General features: G+C 35.2%; 1 protein-coding gene across 1 annotated transcript in view; it reads left to right on the top strand.

Moving 5' to 3' along the window:
* The window catches only part of LOC149797431 (centriole and centriolar satellite protein OFD1-like), a 95013-nt gene that overhangs the window by 48225 nt on the left and 32842 nt on the right, over window positions 1–13946 (top strand). The window contains exons 18-21 of the mRNA XM_089962225.1: window positions 4530–4578; window positions 7714–8014; window positions 11027–11144; window positions 13111–13212. Coding sequence (XP_089818351.1) covers window positions 4530–4578; window positions 7714–8014; window positions 11027–11144; window positions 13111–13212 — 570 coding nt within the window. The remainder of the gene's footprint in view (window positions 1–4529; window positions 4579–7713; window positions 8015–11026; window positions 11145–13110; window positions 13213–13946) is intronic.

Here is a 13946-nt window from a genome sequence, read left to right on the forward strand (position 1 = left end):
TCGACCTTGTAGCCATTATTTTGACAATCCTTATTTTGTGGATCACAGCATATAACCACCACAAATTTCAGTGGAAGAAGCAGATGCATATCCATGGGAGGGTCTACTTCATAAAATATAGGTACAACATCATAATAGCCATAAAAGCAACTAGGACCTTACATCAAGTGAAGAGATTCAGTGCTCTCTACCCCCACCTTACAGACCTTTTTTGGCTCAAGATACACTCGCAACCTCCATGATCTATTCACCTACCTTAGTGATCAGGTTGACAGAATTCATTACAAACCACAATCCCTCTCAATCACAGTTTTAGCAGAGGGATTTACGAGACAACCAAAGAGGTTACAGGGACGTCCCTGGAGCACATACCACTAGGAAACAGTCCTACAGCTCATGAACTAAGTGGAAGAATCAGAGGAAAGACCATTGTTTACACCAACATTTCCACAAGACCATCCCTATCTGAATGACATACATCCAGGCCCCACATCCTACCATTATCTCAGATCCTGGTAGGAAGAAGACGCCAGTCTTTTGTGGCTGATTGAAGAAGATTCACCACGACAGCCTGGGGATCCAACAGTAGTTCCTGGGGACTTACATTCATTGCATGTACTACGCCTTTGACCACAGCTCTTTCAGCTTACAATGCAGCTCTTATCAGTTGATCCACAACCTAAGCACATTCAATCAATGGAATAAAACAACAGGTATTAATGCTTTCAGTTGTGAAGACTACGCAAACAGTGTGTACTTGCAAGAGACATGCTTTCACGTCTCACTTAAACAGCTTTCAGAAGTTCTGTGATTTGCCTACAACAGGTTACAAATAAGAGATCCTTTTTTTGTGCAAGATGTAGTTTTATTTGTTACTTTCCTTTCTTTCTCAATCTTTGGTCAACATGAACATCATAGACCTTGTACCCTTTCAAGATTTGATTTACTTGGCCTGAACTCTGTGTTCAAGTAAGAACAGTGTGTTCCCCAGTAAAAGAGATTTGAATTCTTGCAAGGGTAAGTTCTATACTTTGGAGCAATCCATCTATTTTCATTAATCTGTATTCATTAGCCGGCTGTGTTTTGATCATCACGGCAGGGGATATCTTAGTCCTTGGATGCTTTATTGAGCTCTCATAACAATGATAATGTGGTCCAAGTGGAGACTGAACTTTGACAGTTGGACCAAGTCTCTCAATTGGCAACTGTTCAAGGTTGCATCACGAAGGCATTTTGGATTCACTTCGGTGATACCTCTGCAAGCACATCCTTCAGCAGTCATGATCACTACAGATGCAAAAATAGAGGTCTGGGGAAGCAAGTCTCCTACCATTTCAGACTGACATAAGAGCGTGACCCTCTCAAGATCATTATTTATATGCCCACATCATCAAAATGGATGCCATTTTAAAAGCCTGTCAATAGTGGCTGGTGAAACTACACTGGAATCCAGTTATCTTTCTGCCTGATAAATTCATTGTGGTGCATGATCTCAGACAGCAAAGCAGAACAAATACTTGGACCTTTGTTTTCTTGCAATATAATCTCTGTGGTTCATACCAGAGTACTTTATTCCAATAGAGGCATCCATACCACGATAGTTAACTGTCTAGGCTCTTTGATAAGAAACAGTTAGCACCCATCACAGTTAAACTTGCCATTCCACCAATGCAAGCACACTGTGCTATCATAGAAGAGAGGATATCACACAAAACAAAGACATGTCTGTTCTTCTGTTTTTTTTTGGATTTCAACTGACCAGTGGCACTGCACCCTTGCCCAAGTGGACTTTTGATTAACCTGGCTAAACATGACACCAGTTGAATGCCTCTCAAGAGCTTAATTAGTTCACCTATCATACAAGTCCTGCCTCCTCATGAATTTGGCAGTCAGCAGGCAAAATCAGCAATGTTTCTTGGTGGACTCGTCTACTTACAGTTTCAACATGATGATTCAATATCGCTGATGAAGCCCCCCATGTGAAACTCACCTTTCATTCAAGACCTGCTTCTTCATTTGCATTAATTGCAGCAGGCAGAATCAGCATAATACATACCTTTTCAGTGGACCCGAATTACATGCAGCTCTGACAAGACATGTCAGTTTCACTCATGATGGTACTCTCTTTCATTGCCATTAACAGGCTTTCATCCATCAGTAACCAGATGTTTATAAGGAAATAACTTGCTACTCTGGACACTTCACCTCAAGATCACCTACAAGATCCAATATGAGTATTGAAGTGATATCTTAATATATTAGAGCTGTTGCATACATGCCAACCATTATGCTTTTCGCGTAATCATTACACTTCTTGTTTCTCACTAAATTACTCCTTACGTGTAACTGTATTCAGATTATGAAAATTTTCGGTATATCCCCCTCTAAAAAAATTAGTTTTCTCATTTTTATTAACATCCCATTAATCCCACAGACCATATTCTAGAAAAAATGGCTTCTAAGTAACTATGACATAAGAGTATGCTTGTCCAAAAACTTGCATGCACTTCTGTAACAGTATTATGTTCTATTTATAGCAATTGCCCTACTTCAAGAAACATGCTGGTTTCTACTTTCAACTTTTGACCTTGGTTTCTATTTATAGCAGCTGTATGGCTTAGTGAGGAGAAAACAGACAGGTTTTCTAACTTTTAATTTTTGCTTGCAGATTCTTTGTTCTAATTAAGAGCAGAACCAATCTGTAGGTATTTGGCGCTAAAAGTCAAGTCAGATTTATTTTAGTCGATGCGTGTTAGGCAAAAATATTTTTCAAATAGTTTCACAGATGAATTAGGCAAAGACGAAAAACCTATTCAGAGATGAATACATGATTTACACTATACAGCATTCCATTCTAGGAATCTCCACACCCCTTGCAGGCTGCATGGAAAGGATTTTAATATTGGTTATGGTGGTAAAACAAGAAACCTTGAAACAGATCGTTTACTAACTCCAGTACTAAGGTAACTTCTTTTTCTACAGCAGAACTAAATTGTAGACAAGTGTTTTATAAATGCAGATGCGCTATCTACCGAGTTCTTAATAAAACGTGGACAACCCTTAGTGATAGAAGACTATTTTGGTCCTTCGGTGAGATGGATGTTTCCCGATTCCAAAATTGCAAAAAATATGCATGTGTAAGAACAAAATCATCTAATATTGTTAGGTGTTTAGCAGAAGATACTTCACTTAAAATTGCAGAAGCCATGAAAATTGGGCCGTTTAGGATTGCAAATGACAGGAGTAGTGATTGTGACAAAAAGTTGTACCCAGTGTGTGTAAGAGACTTTGACAATGAAAAGGGCAAAGTCAGAGTGCTCTTCTTTCATTACCAGAATTAACAGTAGATTCCACTGGAGAAAACATTTTATTGGATAATACTTTGAATAAACTTAAGCTGGCATAATTGTATGGGGTTTTAAGCTGATACTGCATCAGTGATGACTGGAATTCATAAAGGAGTTGTATTCTGTATTTTGAATAATGTATCCATCATTGTACATATCAGGTTGTCTCTGTCATATGATGTTGCAGGAAAAGCTGCTGATAAATTAGAAAAACTCCTGAAGTATCAAGTTGGCACTCCACCCTATCTGACAGTGTACTTCATGCGGATAGAATTGATTTTTTCATCTTATTTACATCCATATATTGAGTGTGCCTTCCACTCTAGTAGTAACTGATATGTTCATGGGATTTGGCACCAGCCCCAGTGCCAAGGGGAGATCAGTCTTCCTGACCACCATCTAGGTGGGCAGATAACTTTTAGCTTTTCGGCTAAAAGTTTTTAACCTGGGAGGGCTGGATTTGCAAGATGGTAGTAGTTCTCCTAAGGTATTCTGACTGGGTAAGTATTCATGAAGAAACATTTTGCTAGAAAAAAATTAGTTTTTGCACAACATGACATTATCATTGGTACTTAATTTGTTTATGTGGAAGTGGGTCTTATTATTTCCATGGAAGATTCTGTATAACTCTTTCAGTTCTTAAATTAATGGTGTATAACAAGCATTAAATCATAATCATTTGTACTGCATTAAAAATAGTGAAGTGAAATGTAACATTTTCTTTTGAAATGAGAAGATTTTCATTCACTGCAATTAAGATTTTCTTTTTTAAATCAGGCAACCTGGACAGAAATGATAAGTTGTTATATCAATACAGTTAACTTTACTGAAGGAATCTTTCTTATGCTTTGTATCGTGAATCATGAACTAATTTAATCCTGAAGTTTAGTCATAACTACATGAATTAATAGTCTTAAATAGTTATAATTTGTCTCGTTGCAGTAATGGTTGTAAACAGCAGCATAATTTGTACATTTTGTGTTTAAGATGTGATTAAGTTTTTACGGTAACAAAAATCATAGCACATTAGATAAAAGCGAGTGTTCAATCACTCCCTTTATTATAGGAAATTAACATGTTCCATCAATCCCATATTGTGCATAAATGATTGATTCCTCCCTTGAAATAATGCAAAGATTCTTCAGATTTTATTGTTAGTCATTGATTTCTTTATTTTTCCAGCATTAAGTAATGAAGTATATAGGAAGCCTCATGGTGAAGATCCTTCACGGTAATTAAACAATGCTATTATTATTATTATTATTGTTGTTGTTATTGTTATTGTTATTGTTATTATTATTATTATCATTATTATTATTCAGAAAATTCTAAGCCTTTGATTGGTCAATAATCACTTCATAAGATATTGTATTGGTGCTTTTTAGGGCATGCCAGGGTTCAAGAAAATCATGTCTAGGGCATTAGAAAAGCCCTGCCTAGGTTGATACCTTAACTTTGCACAGAGTTGCTAAATTTTGCTTTTAAAAACACTGGCAGGTTCAGTTATCTAGTAAACCAGAAATGGGCTGCACTTTGGAATTTTTCATCTGAATCTGGACCATTTTTAACTTGAGTAATTACCAATCCAATTATTTTCTTTTTTAATTCCACTCTTTCTTTGCAATATTTCTTTTTAGACTAATACAGATTTGATTAATTTCCAAATAATGCCCTTCTTCAGGTTATTAAATTAAGAAATCACTTGTATATCATTTATATAGTCATGAAAATAATTTGTTTTGTATATCTATCTATATACAGTAAAAACTGTTATGAGCAACCACCTGTCATTTCTGACCACAATCGTAATGCACGGATTGATTTTATTATATAAACGCTCTGTTATGAGTGACCACCTGCTGAACGTGACCAGCGACCACGATGTCTTGGCAAAATATGCATTACGACACTGCTACGAATAACCGCATTGCCAAAAAAAACAGATTGACACCACTGACCTTGACTTAATCCTTTGTAAAAACACGAGAGCTCAGGATACATGTAGTATGCAAACAAAGTGCACATTAAATAACACTACAGTTGAACAACCATATAGCAAGATAAACACCACTAACCATCATTTAATCCTTTGTAACAACAACTGCATAAATGGTAAAGATTGTTCTAATAAGGTTGTTTTTTTTTTTTAAAAATTGGCTAGCTACCAATTTTGGGAAATTTACAAGTCCAGTATATGGTGTCATTTGTAAACAGCAGTAAACCAGACTAAAGGACATGTAACTGCCATTGTAGTGCTGAAGTCTTGTGAATAGCCAGTAAGATTAACCATTTTTTTCATCGAAGAGATTAATATTGGTCATACGCAGTAAATTTAGAGGCTTGTATTTTTTCTTTATCTTTGTGAAAACCCACACAACACCAGTAGTCCGAATGTCCCAGTGACAAATCTTTTGAAAGGGCTTCAGTGTAGGGTTGAGTACATTGTTTGTCTTTCCAATTAATCCATAATGCCTGGGTATGTGTGTGTGAATGAGCTCTTTGTCCTTAATACTAGTAAGTGAGAATCATTTCTGGATTCTTTTTTTCTTTCTTTATTTCTTTTGTTACAGTGTTTCACCAAGCCACCATCTGCTTACCCGGGTGCAGATGGTAGCAACCTTTGTTTATCAAGCTATAACGCTGATGATTTAAACTTCGTCTCAAATTAAATGTATTGTTTCTTGATGAGTTAATTATGTCCTTTGGTTTTATTCATTGGTACATAATATATATTTATTCCACATTTCCCCAAAACCTGATAAAAACCAAAATACATCTATTGGTTATTACGTCAACACTAATAACGGTGGCAGAATCTCCGATGAAAAAGCGAAAAATTCTAACACTGGAAGAAAGAACATATTCATGTGATTTTCAAATATAAATTTGATTAATTTTTTTGGAAAATGTATATCTTTAATATTTAAGTTATTTTGAGTTATTTTGCAATATTTAACAAGATTTATGAATGAAGGATATTATACATGTACAGTGAGTATGAGTATTTTTTCTTCTTCAACAACACTATTGATCCTGGAAACCAGTCCATTTTCACACACCTCTTATGAGAGACCACCTGTCCTAAGAGACCGCTTTTGGTTGGCAGAAGTGACGTTCTCTCATAACAGGTTTTGCTGTAGTATGCTTAACTTTTGACCATGATTGAGGGTTGTGTGCATCTGACTTTTAGCATGATTCTAAAAAGTAAATAAGATGTTTACTTGAATTTGAATTCAAGAACTGACCTTATTTACAAGTTAGTGGAGTTTTCCTAAGAAATCTATTATGTTGCAGGTCAATTGATATTTGTCTATAATAGGGATTTGGTAAACAATTAGTCATTCCTGTTTAAAATCAGTATTTTGGAATCGATGATGAGAGTTTATTGTTGTGTTAAAATATAATTTGAGAGGAATTATATTTTTAAATTATTCATTGGAATTACAAAGTACCCATTGACGTTTTGGACTGAACACTACTTTTGGGATTATTGAGAACTCATTCAAAGACGTTATGGATTATATCATTATGGTACAGCAGGACATTCAAAGAATATTGGAATTCATTCAGAACATTCTATACTTTTGGACTTGTGCTTGGACATTTAGGATTATTTGGAATTTAATTCACAACACTAAGTTCTTTTGAATTTTCACTTTGTATTTATGCTAAACAAATTATTTGTTTCAGTTTTACTTGTTGATTTCACTTCTTTTCAGTTACATAGTTTAAGACCATATAGGCAGAACAATTACACTTGCAGACATCAGCTACTTCAAGTAAAAAAATCAGCTGACAGTGCCACAGTCGCCTAAATTTTTTATTGTCCAATATTTTGTTTTAGTTTAAACAAATTACCAATGGAAACTTTTGGTGATCACTAGTGCTAACATAGCTAGTGACAACTTGAAGTGTACAACCAGTATCCCTGGGAAATTGAATGAAAATATCGGATGTCATAATTTCACAAGTTTAACAACATGAAACTAATCATTCATCATGTAGTAATTAGTTGTGATAGTAAAAAAAAAAAACACTTGCATCCATGTGAAATTTCACCTGTCATGAAGAGCTAGTTTTTCAGAGTTATTTAAATTGTTTTTTGAAAAATTGTATAGGTTTTTTAAAGTAAACATCATTATTCAGGTGCCAGTTCTCTTGCTTCTGAGGGTGGCTGCTTAAGACAGGTTTGAAGTTTTAGAAAAGAATATTTAATTAAGATTGAAATTGCATGAAATGAAAATGTTCTTTTCCCATGTATCATCATTATGATGAGTATCAACCAAGGAAATAACTAACTGTGTCATGAGATGATTGTAAGGGTCCTCTGGTTTGTGGATGTACATTTATTTTCTCTCATTTTCAGCCTGTCATTCAACTTGTCTCACAAGTCAAAGAATAGTGCAGCTTTCAGTGATGATGACAGCAATGAGAATAGGGGGAATCCACTACGAAGTTCCCTTTCTCGGAGTAAGAAGAAGAAAATATCAACACTAGAATATGATGGAAAAGATGTATACAATGATGTGGACTTAAGTGCCCCACACCCAGCTGTGACGGTGAAGCTCTCTGCTGACTTTTCAGATGACAGTGTGTCATCCACAGCATCAGCTGATGTTATTGCCTCCACAAAATATCGACTTAAAAGTCTGGAAAAGGAAGCGAGAGTAAGTGTTCAAAAAAAGTTACTTAAAGTTGGTGCTCAGAAGAACTAGCTAGAGTAAGTGCTAAAAAAAACTAGCTAGAGTAAGTGCTAAAAAAACTAGCTAGAGTAAGTGCTAAAAAAAACTAGCTAGAGTAAGTGCTAAAACTAGCTAGAGTAAGTACTAAAAAATAAGCCAGAGTAAGTGCTAAAAAAACTAGCTAGAGTAAGTGCTAAAAAAACTAGCTAGAGTAAGTGCTAAAAAACCTAGCTAGAGTATGTGCTTAAAAAAATGGCTAGAGTAAGTGCTTGAAAGAATAAGCCAGAGTAAGTGTTCAGAATAACTCACCTTATATTTTCAGAACTTTTATTAGCATACAGCTCAGGCTTAAGCTCCAATTCTTTACTCTCATCTGTAATTGAATTTTAATATACAAGTACTGAAGGAAAAGTTTTAATAGTTCTGAAAGTTTTGTGGATTTGAGCTTTATTTAGGAGAAAAGCTTACTGGGTGTTTCCAGAATTTTAACTTAACTTGAGATTTGTGCTCAAAATCTTTAAAGGGTACTTATATTGGACCAATATTTGTGAGGAAACATTTCTCAGTCTCTTTTTCACTTCAGTATGCAATACAATGGCTTCAGTATGCAATACAGTGGCATGAAAGTTATTGATAAAACTAAGTTTTCTTTGATACACAAATCAATAAATTTATTATTATTATGCTCGTTGATTTTATGCATTTGATTATTTTCATAAATTGTGCCAAGTCTTGAATATTCATGATTGCCATTTATATCTTCCAGAGATGGTATCCCTTACAATTTCCATAATCTTTGCAAATTTTCTCTTACCTCTTTTTTGTCTGTATTATGAATCAAGTCAATTATGAATTTTTAGTAAGGGTTATGTATGTTTTGCCACACCCCATTCCATTGTACCATGGAAAAGGCTGGATGATTTTCCAGTTGGACATCCTCTTTCAAGCAAGAAAACAGAAGCAGTTCCATTGTGGCCACTTTCATAATGGTACACCTGATTGGCTCCTTCAGTTTTTATTAACCAATTGGCTTTTGCTTATCTTCTTCCTTCTCCAGTTTGTGCACGAGCATGAAGCATGGGTGAAGTTTAATTGATACCTGTTGGTTAATAATCAACCATACCTTACTAGTACCTATATAGAGGGCTGTCAGAAATGTGCCATTCACTGTACTCTTGTCATTTAGACAAAATGAACAACATGTTTTTCGTTGGACAGGTTTACAATTTATTTGAAATCTCTTTATGATAAATTGCTTAAATATTAAAAAGAATGTACAACTCATCGTAAGCCTACTCCAATTCATTATGTGCCATGAAGAGTTTGATACCTTGCTGAGAGAATCCTAATTACCCAGACAACTGCAGTAAAAGGAGTTCTGTAATCAGTCACTCATGTCTTTGTGTATCAACAGAATAACTTGAGAACTTTCTGATGATTTCAATGAAAATTGGTACAGTTATTATTATGATGTGACTTTGAAAATTTCAATATTTCAATATTTATATCACCACCTGCTGTGTTTCCTATAAAAAAAACAGCCATCTCATATGCAAACATGAGGGTGCTGTAAACTGTAATGGATTTTCTGACATATTGCCAATACACTTAGTATATACCAAGTCAACTTGTGTATGCATCATGCATTACTAATCAATGACACAGAATATTTTTCAGTTTGTCTATGTGTTAACTATCCATCTGCCTCTTTCCCGTCACTCGTCTGTTCACAAATATGCTTTAAATGAAAATGTTAAGGCTACAGTTTACAAAGAAAAAGTAAAACTATTTTTTTATGAATAGTTTATTATTTTTTATAATAATGATCAGTTAAATCTATATCGGTATTTTACCTAATTAACACAAAAGGACATCTTTTGTTGCACATTTTTTGAGTTTTTTTTATTATTGTTCAGCATTTACCAAGCATTGTCTAATAAATAAAGCAAAAAATGTCATAATAAACTGATTATTTACTTCAGATTTTAGCAATACCCGAAAAATGATATTTCTTTTTCTACATCCTGTGTGTGACCTCAGCGAATATTTGTTTTTCTGGGCTTCATCTATTATAGCAGCCTCATCAAAGACAATGACTGTTTAAAGATCATTCGGGGAAGAAATTCTGGGGCTTTCTCATCCACAATATGTTGAGAATTGCCATAATGAACTAGACATTCAACTGCTATGGTATTTAATTTTAATTCAATAAAGAGTGAGTACTGATAGTCATATAGTCCACAGTGTTTTATTCCAAATCTGGTAGTTGAGGGTTGAGCTCATAAAAGGTAATATGACATTTCCCCACACTTAATCCAAAGTATAATTGTTGTTGATAAATGATGCATGCAAGCTGTTAGAACTTGCTCCAGCAGATACTGTTCTGTTTTTACTTGTGATATAACCTGAAAGCTTAAACAAATACCCATTTACTGCTTGAGTGACTGAGCATTCAGGGTTTAATGCCATGTTTGTGGACACAATAAAACTATGACCACAGCATGGCTTAAACTCCTGACCTCTTTTCATGGATTTCTCTGACAGAACTTAAGTCTTAATTAATATAGCCTAGTTGGCTGAAATTTAGGTCAGACTTTCAATTTACTAATGTTATGTCTTAAGCCAAGGTGTCAGAATTGAGTCAAGAGTGCTAACTGCAGTCTCTTTTGCTATCTTTGAAATGCCTTTCAGTAAATAATGACAAAACACTCATACTTTATTTATAATTAATTCAGTCCCCATCTTACATGCTGGATCTGGTGTCCATACAGCTGATAAATATGTATTTCCTTATCACGCATCTAGATTTGAACTACTTAGTTGCTTTCTTTGACGCCTGCACACAGATCTTTTTAGACACAGTCAGTCAAACTTTTATAAATCCCAGTATGTGATGTCAGATCTGGGTCAGTTCTTTTTACATTTGATATATGCATTTACACAGATAAGTGTACTGTATTTGCATTGATTTCTTTGTTTTTTTATTTTTCAAACCAGAACCTGGAAAAGGCATATGCTGATTTTCAACACCACCTGACAAATCCATCTGCTCTTCCGCCAGAAAGTGGACCATCTGCTTCCCACCAGTCTCAGCACAGTGGAAGTGTCAGATCAGGTAATACCACTGGGCTGCTTTTTACTTTTCTTGCAGAATGATTATCATTCATTGTTAAGTTATGCACAAACACTATTGGACTGTTCAGTGGCCTAGTGGTTAGAGCATACACCTCGAATGCGGAAGGTCATGGTTTCTAAACCTGGGCTGAACCATCCCAAAGAATTCTAAAAATGGTCCTAACAGCTGCCTCGCTAATCACTCAGCATTAAGATGTCATGTTAGGACTGGTCGGTCTGTTGTCAGGATAATGTGACTGGGTGGGACATCATGCTGAAACAAACAGTAGTGAGGTCATGTATGTGATGATGTCAAAAAAGAACATAACATTACACCAGTCAGAATGCTAATGTGACATTATGATTGGTGGGATACGTTATGTGGAGTTACGACAAACATTTCACACATTTGCCTCTGTCTGCACTGTAAGTGAATAAGAAAAAAATTATCAATTAATCTCAGTAAACAAGGTTCAAAAAAGCACTAGGGGTGATAAAAGTGGTCTGGAAATTGTACATGAGGTCACTAAATACTAGAGGTGCATGGTATTACTAATCTACCAGTTTACCAGAGTATTTTTTCATATGGTACATACCATGGTACTTCTTTGTACAGGTACTTTGGTGGTTTCTGTCAGTAAGGAACGTAAGGAAATTCCCATGTAATGTTGTTTTTAATAACATCATTGGTCCAAAAGTTGTGGGGCGGGGGTAAAAATAGTTTTTCTTTTTTTCTTCTCTATTCTTTTTTTACAAAACAGTTTGACCACTCTGGTAGCCTAGTGGTTAGAGTATCCGCCTTAGTTGCAGGAGGTTACGGGTTCAAACCCCAGCTGAGTCATACCAACAACTTATAAAAATGGTACTAGCAGCTGCCTTGCTTCTTGCTCAGCATTAAGAGGTTAGAGCTGGTCGGCCCAATGTCAGGATAATGTGATGGTTGGGACATGATGCTAAATGTCTGCAGAATAATGCCCCAGTGCTAGACATCACTGTAAACTGTCACACTGCAAGACATCATAGTGATACGAATGAAAAATTGTTGAAGCTACATTGAGAAATCCATATCAATGACACACGGACACAAAATAGTTTTATTTCTGATGAGATCCCACTCAAAGTTCCCCATTCTGTTAAATCAGTAGTGTAGCAAGTAAATTGTATGCTTCACCATGAGTACTTCCTATATTTATCAAATTCTCTAATGTCAGGATAGTGTCTTTTGAAAGGTGTCATCTTAGTGCAGCCTAATCATTCCACTTACAGTTTTTAGATGACAATTTATACAACAGTGAACAGGCACATAGCAAATTCATCAACTGTAATGTACTAACCATTTCATTTTTGGGGTGGGGGATGAAAAGAGGGCTATGAATTTCTTTCTGGCCAAGATATTTTATCTTGCTTTATCTCAAGATAATGTTTTTCCTAATAGTATGCGTATGATATAAGAACGTTCAAAGCAAGATGATGTTTTACAGCTATTTGGAAACTGGAATGTATTTTTAAAAAATCCTAGGCTCCTACCTCAGAAAATTAAATTGTAGGCCCCTAGTATAATTGTGGTATACAGTGGTACATATTCAGGTATGTTCAGAAATACCACAGTACAAAAGTTGTTGTGCCTAACTTTACTAAATACTGAGGTTTGATCCAACACTGCCATTTTGTAAAAATGCACAATGAACAACAAATAGGCCCAGATTGTAAATTAATATCAACTTATACAAAGATGTGATATACTGAGGTTGTGTTATAATAAAAAAAATACAAGGATATATAATAATGTAAAACCATATTATAATTGGTTATCAGCAGGTTAGAACTAAAATCAAATGAATGAGGAACAAAATTGTTCCAATCTAATGTGATCCATAACAATACCAGCCTTATCAAAGGGACAGTGGTATACTGATGGGCTGTATAGTGAGGGACTACTATATGTTTTTGCATTTGTTACATGGCAGGTAAAGCAAGGAGTACCCAGTCACCTGAGGCAAGTCCGATTGCACGTCCTTTGTCATCCACACCCTATCAGCATAAGAGGTCATCTGGTGATGTTTCAGATGGTAAGATTCAAATATTAACATAAAAGCTGCTTCAAGCATTTTTGAAGGTTGATAACATAAAATATTACATCATAGTTAGTATTTGAAATCGCTAGCTGCCAGGTAGCCTGAAACCAAAGTTTTTTTTTTATAGGTCAGACCAGTAACTATTTCAGGGTTTTACTATTTGTTTTAGTTACTGGCATGAAGTTAAGCAAAGTTTTTATGCTAATGCAGTATACTAGATATGATTAGAACATCTGTTTGAAAAATTAATAGAACAGATGAAACTTAGTAGTAAAAATTGTCAAACAAAGGATATACTGTGGATTTACTATTAATGGGTACCGGTTTTTGTGACTTGTAATTGCTTCAAAACACTGATCAAAGGTTTATCTATTTATGAGGGAAATAGACCCGCTGCCCTGGCATGCAGTGCACAGTAAATCTATAAATCTAAGTACTAGAGAAAATGTATGTTGTTTGCCTATATAATTACAATAAGTGACACCACAGTGATCCTATCTGTAGAGTCAGTCAATTCACCTTCCTACAGGCTATTCATAACTCAATTATTTAGCATCCACTTTCTAAATATTAATACTGAGGCTATATTCTCTACCTGTACAGGTCCAATGCACCCTGCTACAGGTATTTATCATAGTGTGTAACCTTGCATGGATTCTTGTAAGTTCAAAAAGCCAGACACTCACTACACAAAATATATGTAGTGTCTGCTCTATTTTGCCTTGCAG

This window comes from Sinohyriopsis cumingii, chromosome 6, assembly GCF_028554795.1.
Source record: "Sinohyriopsis cumingii isolate HCF-2022 chromosome 6, ASM2855479v2, whole genome shotgun sequence".
NCBI lineage: Eukaryota > Metazoa > Mollusca > Bivalvia > Unionida > Unionidae > Sinohyriopsis > Sinohyriopsis cumingii.